Source organism: Schistocerca gregaria, chromosome X (assembly GCF_023897955.1).
Source record: "Schistocerca gregaria isolate iqSchGreg1 chromosome X, iqSchGreg1.2, whole genome shotgun sequence".
Taxonomy (NCBI): domain Eukaryota; kingdom Metazoa; phylum Arthropoda; class Insecta; order Orthoptera; family Acrididae; genus Schistocerca; species Schistocerca gregaria.
In genome coordinates this window covers 382035981-382058616 of record NC_064931.1, presented here as the reverse complement: position 1 = coordinate 382058616, position 22636 = coordinate 382035981, and the positions used below count along the sequence as shown (strand labels likewise).

Genomic DNA, 22636 nt, shown 5'->3' with positions numbered 1-22636 from the left:
GTCTCCAGAAAAGTCATTCTTCTGGAACATAATATGTGTTCCAAAATTCTACAACTGATCGACTTTAGAGATATAGGTCTATAGTTCCGCACATCTGTTCAATGTCCCTTCTTGAAAATGGGGATAACCTGTGCCCTTTTCCAATCCTTTGGAATGCTACGCTCTTCTACAGACCTACAGTACACTGCTGCAAGAAAGGGAGCAAGTTTCTTCATGTACTCTGTGTAAAATCAATCTGGTATCCTATCAGCTCCAGTGGCTTTTCCTCTTTTGAGCAATTTTAATTGTTTTTCTATCCCTCTGTCATCTATTTCAATATCTACTATTTAGTCATCTGTGCTACAATCTAGAGAAGGAACTACAGTGCAGTCTTCCTCTTTGTGGAGGTGCTCACCATATGGCATGGCTCAGGGTGGAAAAGTAATTATTTGACTACTATATACTCAGTGACCTTTATTACCTACATTTACAACACAGAATATATTACGTTGAATCCTCAGGGGAGAGAACTATTTCTCATTTATCAGTATGAGGTAAGAGGCTATTTATACATAACATGAAGAGAAGAGGACAAAGTATCAATCTCAGTCATCAATCAATCTTGCCTTTCCTTCTTATACCATACGGTAAGTCTCCCCAGACCCAGGGCACTGGCTGAGTTTCCCAAAATCTACCCCCTTTTCCTAGACCTCTCCAGTCCTTTTAATTCACCCTTCTTCCTTCTCCATCAACCCTTCTGCCTGAAGAAGGAGCCACTGCCTCCAAAAGCTTGATAATCACAGCAGTCTTTTATGTATGTGTTCTGCTGCCACTTGGTGAGTAGATTTTTAATCTATTAATTAAATAATTTTATCAATAACTGATTGTTTTCATTGTTATATTAGTACACCAAAATAAATTTGTTACCAGTGATTTATCATGAACCCTGAAGTAAATGGTTAAAACTATCTTTCTATTTCTAGTAAATAAAATAGAAAGTTTGGTAATGGGAAGTTGTGGTAGAACATAAATGACTCAGAGGTAAAGAAAACAACTCAATGAATAGTAGATATGTTAAGCTTTTGAATGAATCCTTTTCTGAGCTTTAATTCCTCCGCCCCCTCTCTCTCTCTCTCTCTCTCTCTCTCTCTCTCTCTCTCTCTCTATCTATCTATCTATCTATCTATCTATCTATCTATCTATCTTGTGTGGCTACATTGTCCAGCCATATCATAAACCCTATACCCTTCATCTCTGTCTTTTGTCTTTTCCCAACACCACTATATTTCCCAGATTGTGCAGGTAGGAACAATATATCTCACAAATTTTCTGGTATTGCAACTCTACTAGATACACTTTCATTAGTCCTTATCTTGCAAGTCCCTCTGACCTTACTCACATACCACTTCTCAAGTTACCACCCATTCCATCCCAACAGCTCTCTGTCCCCATTTTAGTTGAATATATGTCTGTGTTTTCTTCATCCACACTTTTTACCATGGTTCCTCTGTATCCTACAACCAAAGCAGCCCTCATCAACACCATTTCCATTCCATTAATGTCACTCCACACCACATTTTCTATTGTTGTGTAAATTTTGCCATATGAGTCTTTTCCATTCTGCACTATTAGTATTTTGTAAATGTTTCTATACACACATTTTATACTCTCATCCTCTGCCAGTTTTTTTGCTTGTGTTTCATTTTCTCTTGTATACAAAAATAACATATTTTTCACTGTTTCCATACAGTTACTTCTCTTACCTTTTGTTTTACTTATCCTCCTTACTACCTAACAGTAAGTATTTTCACTTCACATAAGTACAACTGCAGATATACAGTATTATTTGGAAGCTTTAACTTTTCATTGTTATCAAATTTTCTCCAATTGACTGTTTATATCTTATTTATTTATCTATGTCTGAATTTTTATCTCCTTGTATTTAGTTCCCCTCTGATTATTCCAATTTTTTCTTCTCTCTATGTCTGAGCAAACAAAAACCCTTCCTAAGTCAGAAGTACGAAGACTAGGCTTTAATGTCCTATCAGCAACAAGGTCATTTTATGTCAGAGCACCAGACAGCTTCAGTTCTGTCCAGATTCCTACATTCATACTGAATCATGATGAAGAAGTTAAAGGTCTACTCTCCTCCATCTATTTCCTACTTTCTTATCTACTTCTCTGAGCAAAGTCAACCAATGTCAACATCAAAAGCTTCACAACAAAATTAATACACTACATTGAACTATGACTCCACCACAAAACCACTTTCAGGAACTCATCACATCCAAAACTGTATCACATTTATCACTGATATCATTTCCAATGACAACATCCCAAACAGTGAAAGTGCACCGATTTCCATTCTTGAGCTGTTTTCTGCAACATCATTCCCCACCACTGTCTTGTTGAATCCAGTTACTACCAAGCATAATGCCTCTGACAGTTTTCTAAAATGTTCACAAAGAACTTTTGCAAGAGCAATTCCAATCCAATAGTCCATCAACATTTGCTCAGATACCCTGGCCCAATTGTGGATCAAACAAGCTCAGCCACCCATCATCTAAAATGTTCCTCAAATGTAGCAGTTAAGGTATGAAGGGTGCTCCATTTTTAGACTGCCTTCTTGCCAGAGATAATACACTCCTGGAAATTGAAATAAGAACACCGTGAATTCATTGTCCCAGGAAGGGGAAACTTTATTGACACATTCCTGGGGTCAGATACATCACATGGTCACACTGACAGAACCACAGGCACATAGACACAGGCAACAGAGCATGCACAATGTCGGCACTAGTACAGTGTATATCCACCTTTCGCAGCAATGCAGGCTGCTATTCTCCCATGGAAACGGTCGTAGAGATGCTGGATGTAGTCCTGTGGAATGGCTTGCCATGCCATTTCCACCTGGCGCCTCAGTTGGACCAGCGTTCGTGGTGGACGTGCAGACCGCGTGAGACGACGCTTCATCCAGTCCCAAACATGCTCAATGGGGGACAGATCCGGAGATCTTGCTGGACAGGGTAGTTGACTTACACCTTCTACAGCACGTTGGGTGGGATGGGATACATGCGGACATGCATTGTCCTGTTGGAACAGCAAGTTCCGTTGCCGATCTAGGAATGGTAGAACGATGGGTTCGATGACGGTTTGGATGTACCGTGCACTATTCAGTGTCCCCTCGACGATCACCAGAAGTGTACGGCCAATGTAGGAGATCGCTCCCCACACCATGATGCCGGGTGTTGGCCCTGTGTGCCTCGGTCGTATGCAGTCCTGATTGTGGCGCTCACCTGCACGGCGCCAAACACGCATACGACCATCATTGGCACCAAGGCAGAAGCGACTCTCATCGCTGAAGACGACATGTCTCCATTCGTCCCTCCATTCACGCCTGTTGCGACACCACTGGAGGCGGGCAGCACGATGTTGGGGCGTGAGCGGAAGACGACCTAACAGTGTGCGGGACTGTAGCTCAGCTTCATGGAGACGGTTGCGAATGGTCCTCGCCGATACCCCGGGAGCAACAGTGTCCCTAATTTGCTGGGAAGTGGCGGTGCGGTCCCCTACGGCACTGCATAGGATCCTACGGTCTTGGCGTGCATCCGTGCGTCACTGCGGTCCGGTCCCAGGTCGACGGGCACGTGCACCTTCCACCAACTACTGGCGACAACATCGATGTACTGTGGAGACCTCACGCCCTACATGTTGAGCAATTCGGCGGTACGTCCACCCGGCCTCCCGCATGCCCACTATACGCCCTCGCTCAAAGTCCGTCAACTGCACATACGGTTCACGTCCATGCTGTCGCGGCATGCTACCAGTGTTCAAGACTGCGATGGAGCTCCGTATGCCACGGCAAACTGGCTGACACTGACGGCAGCAGTGCACAAATGCTGCGCAGCTAGCGCCATTCGACGGCCAACACCGCGGTTCCTGGTGTGTCCACTGTGCCGTGCGTGTGATCATTGCTTGTACAGCCCTCTCGCAGTGTCCAGAGCAAGTATGGTGGGTCTGACACACAGGTGTCAATGTGTTCTTTTTTCCATTTCCAGGAGTGTATCATCTCCTCAAACACTAATAATCACCTATGCTCACAGCCTTGTTGTCTTTGAACTCTACGTTTCCCAACAGCATGCCAACTGCAAAAGTACAGCCTTATTATTTGTGCAAAAAAATAGCAACATAACCCCAACAGTGACCTCTAATATGAAGGAAATATGTTCAAACATCATAATGGGACAATAATGAACCCTTATATGTATAACACATTCAGCTACAAATTAAAGGAATTCTACCTAATACAAACTGATAATGTTTTTATGATATGGATCCAGTTCCAGCACTATATGGATCCAGTTCGAATACATTTATACCTATGCAACCTAAACACTCTCTCACCCATCCTTTCCGGCTTTTCCTCTTCAGCAAACCAGTAGAAACTCCTTTCATATCAAACCTACCAAACACCATTTCTACTTTGATATCTCATGCCACTTTCACACCAGAAAGGTTCTCTGTTAAAGAATTACCAACTGTGAACAAGGTGTTTGCCATGATGATCAGTTCCTCACTAGGTTTCTTGTAAATTGTAACAGACTATTACTATCACCCAAATGTTAACCCAAATAAATATCTCATGGGATATCCTCACATGTTTCTGATACTCCCCCGGTACACTCTAACTGTTGAAAAATTAGCATCACCCCATTGTACTCTGAAATTTGCTATACATAAAACCAGAGTCCTCTCCATGCCTCGTACAGTATTATTCTGCTACTGAAATACATCTGAATTGCCCTGGTCATTCTTCAAAGTATTCTATTTCCAAATACTTGCAATACAATAGACTTGTCCCATGCAACAACCTAATGCTTTTTATTCAGTTTCTGTCAGTGTGATATCACATCCCTACAGTAGCAATGTCAACAGATGATGTAATGATATAATTTATCAGCTTTGCTGCAAATACTTACTAGTTTGTAATGAAGGCTTTAGTGTCAGTCACATATCCACAAATATTCCTGTTATGTACAATACTATTTTCCCAGTAGTCATCTTCTGTACTGTCCTCCCCTCCTCATTATACTATACAAATGTTATTTACTTGGCTATGCTTTCCCCTTCTGCTTCCCCTTCCTCTACCCCTTCAATTCCCCCTTCTCCTTCTTCTTCTGCCAGAGATAGCAGTGTGTCCCTGGACCATACCCATCCGAACCCTTGTCCCTTCAAACTCACCTCTACTGCTCTGACCATGAAGAAAAATCATTTCAGTTAGACTGCAGTACCAGAAGAATAAATATTGCATGTATGAAGAATATATGTGCATACTGTGCTCTGAAGAAGAATGAAAGTTGGAAGACTATCCAAAGAGGTCATTGTTTGTAATTATGTACCTATTCATCACTCAGTTCATCCCTTATATGGTAAATTTATTTCAGAATTGTGAATTCTCTGATGTAGATTTTAAGATGACAAAAGAAACATATTTTGTGTGTTCTCATTTTGATAATTAAATACTCATTAAATGTCTCTCTACTCAAAGTAGTACCTTAATACTACTGACATATGAGGAAAGGAGGACAATTTAAACTTGCTCTAGTTTGTTACTCACTGAATGAATACTTTGGTAGAGAATTATTAGACCAGTAAACTGTTCATCGCTGCTTACCCTGTAGACTTCTTCTTTTCAGTGGTAAATAAAAAATCATTCACGCATACAGGAAACACTGTTTTCTTTTTCCATATTGCACTTATTCTTTGTTTTCCGTCTACTGCTGAAATTTATTTTGTGCCTGTTTCTCCCACTACATGCCCAACTGCAGCTGTGAAATAATCCTTACTTTCTGATGTGCCCATTTGCTCAATGAAGCCCACTCCAATCATAGCCACATCTGCTACTTTGAGTAAGCTCCACTTTGGGTGTTTCTAGCACTAATAGTATTTCATTCCTTTGCCTTGAAGATGCAGTTAGGTCTGCAGCAGTACATACAGTTGCCTCATCTCGTGCTTCAGATACTGTTGTTTCTGCTGATATTGTCACTTGTTTGTTTTGCTCTTCTGACCCTTTTCTGTGTTGTACTTTCTCTACCCCTTCTCGTGCTGCTAATGCTGATTTTTCTGTAGTGGAATCCATTTCACTTGTTTGAAATGAAATTATGGCTGAGGACACTGATATCTGTGTGGCTTCTGTTTTTTAAATGGAATTTTCACTGATTACTTTTAGTATTTCTTTACGCATATACCTTTTCCCTTTCCTACATCTATTAAGCCATTACATGTACAAACTGTGTTCATTTTCTTGTTAGTTTTAATTATCTCTGCATTGACAGATGAATTTTGCATTAGATAATATCTGTGTGGTATGTCTACCAACAATAAGTTCACATCTGGGTTCCCTGCAGTGTATCTTTTAGAACTCTTACACTTTGTACACTTCCATTATTAGAAACATCATCTGAATCTCCTAGAATTGGGCAGTTGCGTCCAGGACTGAGTGAAATTTTATAGCCCTTTAGTACTTCATTTAGTTTAATTCATGGTTTTGATGTCCCACTTTGGCAGTCTTGTATCACATATTTGGAGCAACACCTTTACCATGGCTGTATAAAAGTATGATTACTTCTCTCTCTTGGATCATGTTTTCACATCTGTACTTAAGATTTCTTTTTTCTTAGTCACTGGTATTCTGCAGACACCCAATCCCCTTCTTCTTTCATGATGCTCTGATCTCATTTGTTTTCTTCAAATATTTCAAATAAAAACATTTCAGCTACTCCTAAGAAGTCATGGTGACCAAAAAAACATAGTTTTGCCTTCATTATGGCAGAAAGGTTTTTTACCAAAAAATTGAAAGAAAAATGAATAATGATATGCTTGTATGCATCAAACCACACGAAAAAGGCCTATTTTAGTAATAAAAATTTTGCAGAGTTGTAAAAACTAAATTTAATTATGATCTGTATCCATATTTGTAGCTGTATTTGCTTTAATGTATGTCTTTGGCAACTCGTTACGTAAACTGCAATCAATCTAATTTTGCCACAATAATGTTACGTTTGGGAACTACATCATGTTACTCCTATATGTATGCAAATGCCTATGATTACCTAAAATAAGAACAGATAAGGTATTTCTTGTCTTGTAATAAAAACTGCATCTGTTTTGTTCCAAATTAAGGGCTTTGGGACAACAGCCAAAAACATCTTTTATTCAAAAAATTAGATTCATCTACCACTTCCTCCTCCTCCTTCCCACTGCAAACCTTCCATCCCATCCCTCTCTTCTTCATACCCTCCTCCTCCTCCTTCCTTCCTTCCCTCCTTCCTTCCTTCTTTCCTTCTTTCCTTCCCCCCCCCCCCCCCCCCCCCCCCGCTCTCTCTCTCTCTCTCTCTCTCTCTCTCTCTCTCTGTGTGTGTGTGTGTGTGTGTGAATGTTTACAAATTAAAACAAGCAAAACTACACTGTCAAAAGATGAACAGGTAGAGATAGGAATCAGAGCAGTATTTTATTGTTATGCAGATGTAGGAAAGGAAATTTTGAAAAAAAAAAATGGTTCAAATGGCTCTGAGCACTACAGGACTCAACTGCTGTGGTCATTAGTCCCCTAGAACTTAGAACTACTTGTTGTTGTTGTTGTCTTCAGTCCTGAGACTGGTTTGATGCAGCTCTCCATGCTACTCTATCCTGTGCAAGCTGCTTCATCTCCCAGTACCTACTGCAACCTACATCCTTCTGAATCTGCTTAGTGTACTGATCTCTCGGTCTCCCTCTACGATTTTTACCCTCCACGCTGCCCTCCAATGCTAAATTTGTGATCCCTTGATGCCTCAAAACATGTCCTACCAACCGATCCCTTCTTCTAGTCAAGTTGTGCCACAAACTTCTCTTCTCCCCAATCCTATTCAATACCTCCTCATTAGTTACGTGATCTATCCACCTTATCTTCAGTATTCTTCTGTAGCACCACATTTCGAAAGCTTCTATTCTCTTCTTGTCCAAACTAGTTATCGTCCATGTTTCACTTCCATACATGGCTATACTCCAAACAAATACTTTCAGAAACGACTTCCTGATACATAAATCTATATTCGATGTTAACAAATTTCTCTTCTTCAGAAACGCTTTCCTTGCCATTGCCAGTCTACATTTTATATCCTCTCTACTTCGACCATCATCAGTTATTTTACTTCCTAAATAGCAAAACTCCTTTACTACTTTAAGTGTCTCATTTCCTAATCTAATTCCCTCAGCATCACCCGATTTAATTTGACTACATTCCATTATCTTCGTTTTGCTTTTGTTAATGTTCATCTTATATCCTCCTTTCAAGACACTGTCCATTCCGTTCAACTGCTCTTCCAAGTCCTTTGCCGTCTCTGACAGAATTACAATGTCATCGGCGAACCTCAAAGTTTTTACTTCGTCTCCATGAATTTTAATACCTACTCCAAATTTTTCTTTTGTTTCCTTTACTGCTTGCTCAATATACAGATTGAATAACATCAGGGAGAGGCTACAACCCTGTCTCACTCCTTTCCCAACCACTGCTTCCCTTTCATGCCCCTCGACTCTTATTACTGCCATCTGGTTTCTGTACAAATTATAAATAGCCTTTCGCTCCCTGTATTTTACCCCTGCCACCTTTAGAATTTGAAAAAGAGTATTCCAGTCAACATTGTCAAAAGCTTTCTCTAAGTCTACAAATGCTAGAAACGTAGGTTTGCCTTTTCTTAATCTTTCTTCTAAGATAAGTCGTAAGGTCAGTATTGCCTCACGTGTTCCAACATTTCGACGGAATCCAAACTGATCCTCCCCGAGGTCTGCATCTACCAGTTTTTCCATTCGTCTGTAAAGAATTCGCGTTAGTATTTTGCAGCCGTGGCTTATTAAACTGATAGTTCGGTAATTTTCACATCTGTCAGCACCTGCTTTCTTTGGGATTGGAATTATTATATTCTTCTTGAAGTCTGAGGGTATTTCGCCTGTCTCATACATCTTGCTCACCAGCTGGTAGAGTTTTGTCAGGACTGGTTCTCCCAAGGCCGTCAGTAGTTCTGCCTTCCCATCTTTGCTTAGAACTGGGTTGCCATCTGAGCTCTTGATATTCATACACATGGTTCTCTTCTCTCCAAAGGTCTCTTTAATTTTCCTGTAGGCAGTATCTATCTTACCCCTAGAGAGATAAGCTTCTACATCCTTACATTTGTCCTCTAGCCATCCCTGTTTAGCCATTTTGCACTTCCTGTCGATCTCATTTTTGAGACGTTTGTATTCCTTTTTGCCTGCTTCATTTACTGCATTTTTATATTTTCTCCTTTCATCAATTAAATTCAATATTTCTTCTGTTACCCAAGGATTTCTACGATCTCTCGTCTTTTTACCTACTTGATCCTGTACTGCCTTCACTACTTCATCCCTCAAAGCTACCCATTCTTCTTCTACTATATTTCTTTCCCGCATTCCTGTCAATTGTTCCCTTATCCTCTCCCTGAAACTCTGTACAACCTCTGGTTATTTCAGTTTATCCAGGTCCCATCTCCTTAATTTCCCACATTTTTGCAGTTTCTTCAGTTTTAATCTACAGGTCATAACCAATAGATTGTGGTCAGAGTCCACATCTGCCCCTGGAAATGTCTTACAACTTAAAACCTGGTTCCTAAATCTCTGTCTTACCATTATATAATCTATCTGATACCTTTTAGTATCTCCAGGGTTCTTCCACGTATACAACCTTCTTTCATGATTCTTAAACCAAGTGTTAGCTATGATTAAGTTGTGCTCTGTGCAAAATTCTACTAGGCGGCTTCCTCTTTCATTTCTTAGCCCCAATCCATATTCACCTACTATGTTTCCTTCTCTCCCTTTTCCTACACTCGAATTCCAGTCACCCATTACTATTAAATTTTCGTCTCCCTTCACTATCTGAATAATTTCTTTTATTTCATCGTACATTTCTTCAATTTCTTCATCATCTGCAGAGCTAGTTGGCATATAAACTTGTACTACTGTAGTAGGTGTGGGCTTCGTATCTATCTTGGCCACAATAATGCGTTCACTATGCTGTTTGTAGTAGCTTACCCGCATTCCTATTTTCCTATTCATTATTAAACCTACTCCTGCATTACCCCTATTTGATTTTGTGTTTATAACCCTGTAGTCACCTGACCAGAAGTCTTGTTCCTCCTGCCACCGAACTTCACTAATTCCCACTATATCTAACTTTAACCTATCCATTTCCCTTTTTAAATTTTCTAACCTACCTGCCCGATTAAGGGATCTGACATTCCACGCTCCGATCCGTAGAACGCCAGTTTTCTTTCTCCTGATAACGACATCCTCCTGAGTAGTCCCCGCCCGGAGATCCGAATGGGGGACTATTTTACCTCCGGAATATTTTACCCAAGAGGATGCCATCATCATTTAACCATACAGTAAAGCTGCATGTCCTCGGGAAAAATTACGGCTGTAGTTTCCCCTTGCTTTCAGCCGTTCGCAGTACCAGCACAGCAAGGCCGTTTTGGTTAATGTTGCAAGGCCAGATCAGTCAATCATCCAGACTGTTGCCCCTGCAACTACTGAAAAGGCTGCTGCCCCTCTTCAGGAACCACACGTTTGTCTGGCCTCTCAACAGATACCCCTCCGTTGTGGTTGCACCTACGGTACGGCCATCTGTATCGCTGAGGCACGCAAGCCTCCCCACCAACGGCAAGGTCCATATATATAGTTACTATTCAGATCATAATAAAGAACAACATTTAAGAAACATTAATTTTCTAAAATAAATACAATACAAAGTACAAGTATTAGTAACACTTGTTATTTCAGAGTTAACGGAAGTAGCTGAAATTCTAAGAGAGTATAAAACTTGGGCTAAAGAAAAGTGCTGAAAGAGTGACAGGTAAAGAAAAACAGAGGATAGAGAAGGACTAAAGTAATTAATATAATCAGAGTATCAGAAAAACTGCAGAAATTTGAAAGAAAGGAAAAAAATATACAATTTCGATTAAGAACACACTCACTTATTAAACCATGAAATGGAATTTAAAGAATCACAAAAGCAATTATGGTTTTGGTAAACAGTTCTTTCTATTAAATCAAAAGGCATCAAACAAGAACAGGTAATGGAAGAGCAAAGCATGCAGAAAAGAGGAAATGTCACTGACAACCTTGAATTGAGACAGAACCAGAAGATCATAAGGCAGGAAAACAAGTGGAGTTTTCCCTGAGACCTCTTTGTTGATGACACAGCAACAGTTCAATAAGGCTAAATAATAAGCAATAGGCTACAATGAAAATTTTACTGGAAACTGACAGAATAAGTACAATACACTGATGCCTTCACATTTCTTCTTGTATTTTTCATCATACATACACAATGATATGCCTGTTTTCAAATACATGTTACTGACAGTGGAAATAATGTGAGCTTATAGGCACACTAATCTCTTTGATGATGAAACAACAGTAGTTAAATAGGACAAGATAATACAAAATGAACTACAATGAAATTGTTATTCGGAGCTGACAGAACAATCAAAATATTTGTCATGCATCTTACATTATATGCAATGACATGTCAGTTTTCAAATGTATGTGACTGACAGTGAAAATAATGTGAGCTTATAGACACAGATACCTTTAAAAATGCAGTCAAATTTTGCCATCCATGATGTCAGGACTGTTTCTTTACTGAGGCCATCAATCTCAGGTAAGGATCTGTAAAAGCAGAAACATTAACTTTCAAAAGTTGCTTGTCAATCAGTTATCTAGGAACAATTACAGAGATAGCAGGCATTGTTTGATTAGAGAAAGAAGGGTTGTTATTTCATAATCAGTGTCAAGCTGTATATGAAAACATCTACATTATTCAATTTGTGTGTAGGTCAACATTTTCAAATTCCATTTTTAGTACTTCAGCTGACAGACATAACTCATTATATCATCTAGTTGTTTAATGTATTTATAATATTTGATCAGATATATAAGAAATATATGACAACCTAAACTTTCTTATCACATTAATTCCTTATACTCTTTTTGGGTTTGCATCTTGATTATACAGTTATCATGACAAAATACTTAAGGAATCCATCTTCCCCATCTTCAGGTGCGAATTGTTTTCTGAATCTGAGGAGAATTAATTCCTACCATGAATAACATCAGTTTTATACACACTGAAGAAACAAAACACCTGTGAGAGAAATTGCTGCTACTACTCCATAATGTAAAGTGAATTCTTTATCCTTTCTTTATTTGTTCATGGATTATTTCTTACAATGGTATTGGACACTTCATGTTTACATAAATCTCGCATGTACATAGCTGAAAAATACAGTGATAAACAGGGTGAGTCAGGAGGAAAGGTGCATGCACTGAGGAGAGACAGTAATAGTGATTATGAACAAAAAACTTCATACGAACATATGCCCTATTCTGAATGGTTTCTGAGATAGAACACATTTTATTTTACTCTTGTATGCTTTTCTTCACCTCACCTTCACCTTCACCCTCCAGTGAAAACGCATCACAGTACAAAATTAAACTGTATGAAATTTCCTCAAAAAAAGGTCCTATTCATTTTTTTCTCTAGACCTTATGGTTTCTGCGAAGAGAGCACTAGAATGTTGAAAAACTCGCTCAACGCAGATGAGCTGTAGCTTAAGTAGTTTTTGTAGGCCAATTTGAGGTAGTTTCCTGACTCAATAGACCACAAGGGTCCCGTATCAAACTGTTCATCTCAACTAGCTCTACGCTACTGTGGTACATTGTAAACAGTGACAATGTTTGATATTACAGAAAATAAATAACAATGAATATTAAATGTGTCCTATCTCAGAAACCATTTGGAATAGGGATATGTCCATATGAAGTTTTTTGTTCAGAAGCACTAATACTGTCACCCCTCAACGCATGTACCCTTCCTCCTGACTCACCTTGTACATCAATTTATGTATGATTGCATTTATAGGCTGTCTGTTACATGTATTGGCTAGTTACAAAAAGATAGTACATACACATATATTTTATATAATTTTCACAGAAAATGTCATTAAAAGTACATTATAAAAAATGAACACTGACACACTAATCAATTTTTTATTTCAAGACTTTCTTTAACACCGTAAGAGCAAATATTGATCAGATGTCTTTTTTATTTTCTTTTAAGAAGAGACATACTTTCTATCATCTTTGGACATTGTGGGAAACTATTGTACAGTATACACCCACAATTTACAGGTTCATTGTTTGTTAATTTTAGCCTACTTCATTCTTTATTATAGTCATTTTTGTATTCTTATATTATGTTCATGACATTCTCCATTTAGCAATGCAGTGCAGTTAGATATATATGATGCTACTGTCATATATGATGCTACTGTTTAAATTTTTAGCTCCCTGAATTTATTTCCACAGGATTCTCTATGTGATACTTCTGCAATGTCTCGTATAGCTCTCTTTTGTAATCTTAATACCCTTTGTGTGTGGGCATGTATCTGTATATATGTTGTTTTGTTTCCGTTTATAAAGAGATTGTTCTCCCTGAAATAATTGTTTCCACTTTTCATATTTAGCGAATCCACCTCTTGCAGGTCATCTGTTGAAGAACTGTTAACAACAAGTGAAGTGTCATCTGCATACATGACTACACTATCAGATACTGATTTGGTTGTATCATTGACATACAAAATGAAAAGTAGTGGACCAAGAACAGTTCCTCGAGGAACTCCATATTACACTGTTTCAAAATTTAAAAAGACACTTGTAATATTATTTTTCACTTTTTGCTTTATTTCTACACACCCCTTTCTATTTTCCAAAAACCATTTAATGATGCCTACTGCTTTCCCCCTTATACCATAACAATGAAGTTTTTCTAACAGGATGTCATGATGTACACAATCAAATGCTTTAGATAGGTCCAGGAACATACCACAGGCTTTCTTCTGTTCATCAAGTGCTTTAGTTACAAGTTTCACAAATTCAGCTATTACTGTTTTAGTAGGTTTGCCCTTTCTGAATCCATGTCGTTTATCATTGAGAATGCTGCATGTTTGTACAAAATTTAATAATCTGTCTTTTATTATGGTTTCTATTATTTTAGAGAGTACTGATGTAATAGTTATAGATCTGTAATTTCCTGGGTCTTTTTTGCAGACTCCTTTGTGTATAGGGATACCTTTACTCTTTTTCAGGCACATTGGGAACTATTCCTTTTCCTATAGATAAGTTTATCAGACCACCTAATGGATTTACTACCCATTGTAAACAGCATTTAATTATTTTAGTGGATATACCATCAAGTCCCTCAGTGTTTATTGTTTTTAGACTATGTATTATTTTCACAATTTCTGATTCATTAGTTGTGGTCAAGAATAAGCATTTTGTCTCATATGGAATGTTTATTTTGGAAGTATTATTTTTAGTTATTAATTTATGCACAACTTCAGTATAATGTTTGTTTAAGGTATTGCTGACATTATGCACATCCCTGAGTTCCCTACCATTTACCTCAAGCATTACGTTATCAGTGTATTCCACACCTACACTTCTTCTCTTTTTATTTATGAGAGACCATATGATCTTAGTGATATTTGTTGAGGTTGCTCTCTTGTTTTCATAATATGTCGATTTAGTCTTTTTAATCAGTTTGGTGTATGTTTTCTTCTATATGTATCCCTCATTTCTTGGGTTGGCCTTAACCAACAAATTTCATACAGGCTTTTTACCTCTTCCCTCTTCCTTCTTACCTCTACTGTGACTCAGTTTTTATTTTTCTTCTTATTTATTTCTCTACATACTACTGGACATGCAACATCTATGTAATGGCCTAATGTTTTGCAGAATGATTCCAATCATTTATCTAGGTTTTCTGTAAAGTATACTTTACTAAAGTCTTCAGTTACCAGTAGTCTTTGTTTGTTTGTTTGCTTAGTTTGTCTAAACTCTTTAAATATTTTTTCAGGCTTTCCTATGTTGCCTGCTAATTCAACTACTACCCCATAGTGGTCCGTAATGGTCGTGTTTATGACCTTTACTGTCTGCTGGCTCTGTTGTACGTTAGTGATCACATGATCTATTAGTGTTTCTGTATTTTTACAGTATCTCATGGGACTGTCTATTGCTAAATAAAGTCCATAATTTTTAGCAGATCTTGAAAACTCCTTGTTGTCTTTTTGTGTGCGAATATTTAGGTCACCAGCTATAATTATATAAGAGAATTCCCTTATAGCCTTGTCTAACAGTACTTGTAACTCTTTTAGAAATCCATTTATCTCAACTGTTTGGTAATCTTTAGATACCTATTATCACACATTTTCCCCATAATATGTTGTTTGTATTGGTGCAGCTTCAAACAGCATTTCTGTACACTTGTCTAGTGACCATGAAATGATACCCTCTATTTTACTGTGTACATAGTCTGCCACTCCTCTGCCCTTATGTTCAGATCTGCAGAAATTAGCAATTTTTTAATATTCCTGTATGTTGTAAACATTAATTTCATTTCCTTTCAGATCATGTTCTGACATACTAAATATATGTAGTAACTCAGCAGCTACTAGTACTTCTAACTGTTCTAATTTACTAGATGCATACTGTAAATTCTACTGCAAGATTATTCCATTAGAAATAGATGTTTTGATTTTCTATGGCACCTTTCTTTTTATCTGGTGGTACAAAAAATCTTACTCCTTGAGATGCTTTTGCTTCTTTGTTCTTCCCCCTCTCCCTTATCTCACCTGCAGGATCTTTGTCACCGGTTCTTCTTCTGCAGGTGACGACAGAGCTTCTTCTGGTAGTGATGACACTCCTTCTTCTGCTGGTGATGACACTGCTTATTTTTCTGCTGGTGATGACACTGCTTTTCCCTCCTTTGCCGGGCAGAGTGATATTTCCTCTTCTGTTCTTTCATCTTGTGGCTACTCTGAGTCTGTTACTGGATACAGTATTGTCTTTCCTATTTCTTCCCTCACTGATAGTGGTATAGGTGTATGTGCCTTTTCTTGTGTGCTGCTAATTTTTTCTAATAATTCTTTGCACAGAATTTGTTTATCATAGTTGTTTCTGTGCAAGCCATGCTTTGTGAAATGTTCTCTCATTGAGCTTGTTGCTTCTATAAATGTAACATTAGAGAAAATGCTATATATCTCCTGGAATATTCTGTACCTGTTGACAATTTCTCTGTTTACACATGAAGCTTCTGTCAGATCATGCCTGTGTGGAATGCTTACGACATATACATCAGAATGTATAAGTTTTCCTAAAGATTCTCTTAGAGCCCTGGTTGCATTTACACTTTTGTTGTTATATACATTCTTTCCTCCCCCAATAATAACACACTTTGAACCTTTTGTCACTATTCTTTCACAGTATTTTAGTACCTCATTTAGAGGCATGCCAGTATGGGTAAAACCAGTTACTTTTTGTTTAGTTTGCATAGTGTCCATAATACCTGCTAAGCCTTTTCCGTGGATAGTTGAAAATATGTAAACATCACCTTTCTTATTTTTCTCACTTGGCACAAGATTTCACAAATGTTTAGTATTTTGTTGCTTCCTCAAGGTACTTCTTGGAGACATGAAATCATTTTTATCTAGTGGATCATATCTGTTCATTGTTTTTAGTTCAAAACGTTTCTTGTTTTGTTTCATATGCCAGGTTTTTTTAGGCCTAAAAAACAGCTCATTTTCCACTTTCTGTTCTTGTTTGAGTTTATTTATCACTGTTTTCAGATTACTTATCTATTGTTTTGCACACAATTAGTCCTGTTCTAATGCAGAAACTACGTTTCCTTCATGTATGCTACCATGTTTTTGTAAATATGCCCTTTGTGAACAGCAGTCAATTACACTACCATGCCTGTACAACATCCAGGTGGTGAAAGCTGTCAGAAACAATGAGCCCTTGCTGGCTGAGACAAAGACCTTTTTTTTTTATTTCAGATAATGTATATCTCTTGTCTCTATTTATGGTATTATATGACTGCCTAATTTCAAGTGATTCCTGTGTGACAGTTCCAATAGTGAGATGCAAGAGCAACAACTATCTGTGTCTCATCAAAGTTCTTTCTGTGACCTTCAGTGAAACAGTGCTTTGTCACTACAAAATTCTCAGGTAATTGTATGTGGCGATATTTCTCAGAACACCTGTCATAAACAGTGTGAATCATCTTGCCAATAAACATTTTCCCACTTGGCAACAGATGTTATAAGCAATAGACTTCATCAGTCCTAGAACATCTTTAACCAAGATAAGTAGAGTTTTAATCTTTAGATTTTGTATCTTTCTAAAACGCTTCTTATCTTTGAGGATATACTAATGGCTAACGATAGGAAAGCAACTGAACAACAAATGTTTTCTACTGGTTTTGGCAAATGTCCAAACATAATGGATCTGTTTGTCAGTGCAGATATCCTGCTTGGGCATAAGCTTATCATTTTATAATTTTTGCATCAGGTTTTCCATGCCTGAACTGACATAAGCCCTCTATACCGACATCATCCTCACATTGGTATGATTGATGACAACTCATGACATTTAGATACTGGTCTGTATGAATTAGCTTTATATAAATACTGTGTCCCAGAGTGTAATCATTCTTCCCATAGGAAAACAAATTCACAAAAGAGTTCTTTCCAACCATCTTGACTTCCATTGTGAACTTGATGCTGGGGTGCAGGTAATTGAAAAGATCCCAGAAAAAAATGAGTGTGTATTGTCCACGTGGCCACACCACAAATGTATGATCGATATACCTCCATAAACAGATGGGTTTAAAAAAGCCATCATCAATAATCTGTCTTCAAAAATTTCCATAACTGAACTGGTGATAATGAGAGATAATGGACTACCCATTCCCACTCCGTTAGTTTGTTCAAAACACTTATCATTAAACAATAAATAAGTAAATATCAGCACATAAAAGCAAAGGTTCATCAATTTACTATCCAGTCCTTCACTAATTACCATCAAGGCCTCTTGAAGAGGAGCCCAAATAAAAAGAAACACACTACATGACATGTCATGAGCAAACACAAATGATCAAGACATAAAGACTTCAAGCATTCCAAATCTTTGGATATAATATCTGGTTATGTGAAATGAACGCAGTTCCTTAGTAAGGCATAACAATAAAAGAAAAAGGAAAAGTTGCTGAGTGATTCAATTTTCTGATGAGAATCTGTAAAGAAGGTATTGTACCTAAATGTGTAATATTGTTTCACTTCATTAATATCAAACTGGCATTCAATATTAGTAAGCATGCTAGTGTTGCTCCTGTTCTAACCTCATGTTGGGAAATGTGAGCACCATATTTCCTGTTCTATAGTTTTTAGTGAGCACTTGAAGTCTTTGTATATTCATTCCTTATATTTGGACTGTGTCATGTGGTGCATTGGCTACCACACTGGACTTGAATTTGGGAGGATGACAGTTCAAACCCGCATCTGGCCATCCAGATTTAGGTTTTCTGTGATTCTCCTAAATTGTTCCTGGCAAATGCTGGGATGGCTCCTTTGAAAGGGTATGGCTGATTTCCTTCCCCAACATTTATACAGTCCAAGCTGTGCTCCCTCTCTAGCGAATTTGATGGCAACAGGATGTTGAACCCAATCTTCCTTCCTTTCTTTCACCTGTATTTCCTTGTGAAATGAAATATAATGTCCCTTTTTACCAATTTCCCTCGAGAAAATGTTTTAATAATTTCAGCTGACAACACAAACACAAATTACTGAGGATAGAAAAGGAAAGGTAAAAACTATCATTATTATAAGTGAAAGAAAAGAGTGCTAATGACTTAATTGGTTTTGGATGTCTTTCTCATATCATGTTCAATGCTGTCCAAATAAGTAAAGTGGTGAACCCAGTGATATAAATCTCATAATTAGTCAAATCTACCAACATGCTTCATGTGCTGAAGAAATAAACCAATCTCAGTGTTTACTGGGATGGAGTACAAGAAACTTTTTGGGTATAGTGAAACCAAATGGTTAACTCTCCTATGACCTGTTAAGAGACTCACTGATACTTGTCAACCCTTAGGATTACTTCCTGTCCTTTTACAATCATCCTCTCACGTGGAACAAACTTTTCAAAGAATATGCTCACCTGCATCACAATTCAGTTACATATTTTCTTGGGCAGTATTTTGTCAATTTGAAGGGGCAGTTTAATTATAATTAAAGTTGCAGACAAAATAAATATTTTGTTCAACAAGTTAGAATCCACAAACTCTTAAATATTTTTGACATCTACTCTCGAACAGCAATTGCAAGAATTGAAAAATGGAGGGCTACAGACATTACTTCAGTAAACAATATCCCTACGGCTTTACATGGTACCTAGATTGGAAAATTTTTGTGAATAGGCTGAAGCATTTCCCATGTTTTTGGTATAGAGTACAAGTGAGAATAATAAATTTCACTACAGACATTTTCAGTCACTGCTCTTATACAGACTTTAACGGCTAAACCAGTTTCAGCACTTATGTCATCCTAAATAGCCCTATACAACAAGAAACAGTATACAAAATGACAACTGTCAACACTGCATTATCAAATTAAATTAACACTTAACTCAAATACATACTGACACAGACATCAGCTAAGTATTACTTTCAATTTTTGTTGTGTATTTAGATGTTTATTTAATTCATTAGTGTAATGTTGATAAGTGTGTTTTTGTATATTGTTTCTTCTTTCATACAGTTATTGAGAATGGCATAAATGTCAAAATCAATTTAGATAGTAAGCAATAAATGTGTGCATTGACATAACCAAAGAAGTCTTCAGTCAGTGGAGTAACCCTAAATACAACCATTAGCTGGATTTGTGTTCAAGTTTTTATCTACTGTCATGAACTTCACTATGGATAAGAGGGAACTGTTTAATAAGTACTGTAGTGTGAGTAAATACTGTGAAGATGAACTTCTGGACTGGAATGAGAAACCAAATATTAGTTTCAGTGAAATATGGTGCAAAATGTTTATTCATTTTTACAATCAATGACTATGTCTTGACACATCAGAAGTGTGGTCAAATACAAATATTCACTAGCTATTCCATGTTCTAATGCTTCTGTTGAAAGAGTAGTTTCAACAATAAACACTTCAGGGATGGACCACAAAACATGCTAAAGTTAGAGACAGTAAAAGCACTGGAAATGATTAAAACAGCATCTTCTTTTCTCCTCCCATGTATGGGCTTCTACAATTTGATTAATGGAAATAAACTCTAGAACAACTGTACACCCCAAAATGTACTGTTCAAATACCAGAAAGACTATACCACCAATTTCACTGTAAAATGTGACATTTCTATTTTTATTGACATCTAAATTGTATATTAAATACCACTATTAACTTCCCATCATTACTATGGAGGATTATGTGAAAATAAATTACTATTATTGTACCTATATGAACAATAATTTACTATGTCCCAGTTTTCACTCATTTCCTTTAATTTGTGTGCCATATTTCTAAAATGTCCTAAATCTGCTTCAAAATAATTTGGAAACCCTAGTCTGAAATTGATGTATGAAAAGGGAATGAAAAAAAATCTGACAAAAAATGTACAGAACTGATAAAAGCAGCATACATGTAGTATTTTATTAATAAAATTTTGCAATGCTTTTTACCCCTTCCACACACATCACACACTGGACATTGTGACAGAGGGAAAAGAACAAGAAGGAAACATACTGAAAGCTGGCTCTCATATACAAGTACAACTTAGAAAGTAGTAAGCTCTACAGAGACAAGCTGCATTAAAATCTGTTTTAATATGACCGTATGGAGAATGTTTCAAGCTATTAATATTGTCAGTGTTTAGGAAAGATTATCTAGATGCAGACAGTGCTGAAAGTGATGAGATGTCTCCTATCACTCTCTACTGATTACATTCATTTAAAAGTTAATAATTTAAAGAAATTATTGGTTTCTGTCAAGAAGGCATTGATATATATCCACAGATATTTCTCAGTTTTGCAAATATAAATGCTTGTAGTGTGTGGTGAGGTACCACAAAGATGAAAGTATCTGAGTGAGGTGCTGTAATATGGATGTTCCTGAGCCTCCCATTTTTGTACCACTTATTTTTCTGACATAAATTAGAGAGAAGATTTCAGAGTGAAGAGCACAAAACTATTTTCCATTCCACTAGCATATATTTTTGTAAACTGACTTTCAGCATATTAGTACACTGACAGATAATAACTGACCAGGTTCCATAGACTACAGTAAGCAAGGAAGCCAAACTTTCAAATCAAAAGATATTACTAACAGGACTCAGTATATGCAATAATATTGGTAGAAAATGTCATATCAGTATCTCTTAACTAGTCTTACAACTCATCATGTTACAACTCACCATCATTTACTCTTTAGTGGTAATTAATTACTGTTATCTACTACAAATATACAGGAAATAAAAAGTTAAGAGTGAAAATTAATTTGGAATGATAAATGAGATAAAAGGAAGGTCACAGATGGCACTTCAAGTGATCCAGCAAGAAGCATACAAAGACTGCTTGAGGAATGGAAATGGCATTGATACCAGTATACCAACTGCTGAGAAGAGTATTTCAAAGGAGACCATTCACAATGAGTAAAGTGCAAACACAGAAAAATTTTGGGACATAGTTCTGGAATTTTTTGAACAGACCTCATATACTCATATTAATTACAGAACACATACCATAAAACACACATTAAAAAAAGTTTTGCATCACTTTAGTTCCAAGAGTTCTGGAAACTGTACAGAAAAATTGAATAGAGATCAACATAAACATCATATGCACCCATTCTATTGCTCATGAAAACCACACATTGCATGTTGTACCACCATACAGCGAGACCTTCAGAGGTGGTGTTTGAGATTTCTGTACACACCGGTACCTCTAATACCCAGTAGCATGTCCTCTTGCACTGATGCATACCTCTATTCATCATGGCATACCATCCACAAGTTCGCCAAGCACTGTTGGTCCAGATTGTCCCACTCCTCAATGGCGATTCCGCATAGATCCCTCAGAGAGGTTGGTGGGTCATGCCATCCATGAACAGCCCTTTTCAATCTATTCCAAGCATGTTTGATAGGGTTCATGACTGGAGAACATTCTGGCCACTCTAGTCAAGTGATGTTATTATCCTGAAGGAAGTCATTCACAACATGATGGGAGTGCAAATAGTCATCCATGAAGAGGAATTCCTTGTCAATGTTCTGCCAATATGGTTACACTATCAGTCAGAGGATGACATTCATGTATTGTACAACCATTATGGTGTCTTCCATGACAACCAGCGGCATACATTGGCCCCACATAATGCCACCCCAAAACAGCAGGGAACCTCGACCTTGTTGCACTCACTTCATAGTGTCTAAGGTTTTCAGCCTGACTGGGTTGCCTCCAAACATGTCTCTGACGATTGTCTGGTTAAAGGCATATGCGACACTCACTGGTGAAGAGAACATGATGCCAGTCCTGAGCAGTCTATTCAGCATGTTGATGGGCGCATCTGTACCATGCTGCATGGTGTTGTGGTTGCAAAGATGGACCTCACCATGGATGTCAGAAGTGAAGTTGCGCATCATGCAGCCCATTGGAAACAGTTTGAGTCATAACACAATCTCCTGTGGCTGCACAAAAAGCATTA

At 37.6% G+C, this 22636-nt stretch overlaps 1 protein-coding gene across 1 annotated transcript in view; it reads right to left on the bottom strand.

Moving 5' to 3' along the window:
• Nucleotides 1-22636, bottom strand: part of LOC126297751 (calcium-dependent secretion activator-like) — a 1391877-nt gene that overhangs the window by 838517 nt on the left and 530724 nt on the right. Inside the window, exon 6 of the mRNA XM_049988921.1 lies at nt 11621-11700. Within this exon, the coding sequence (XP_049844878.1) occupies nt 11621-11700 (80 nt within the window). The remainder of the gene's footprint in view (nt 1-11620; nt 11701-22636) is intronic.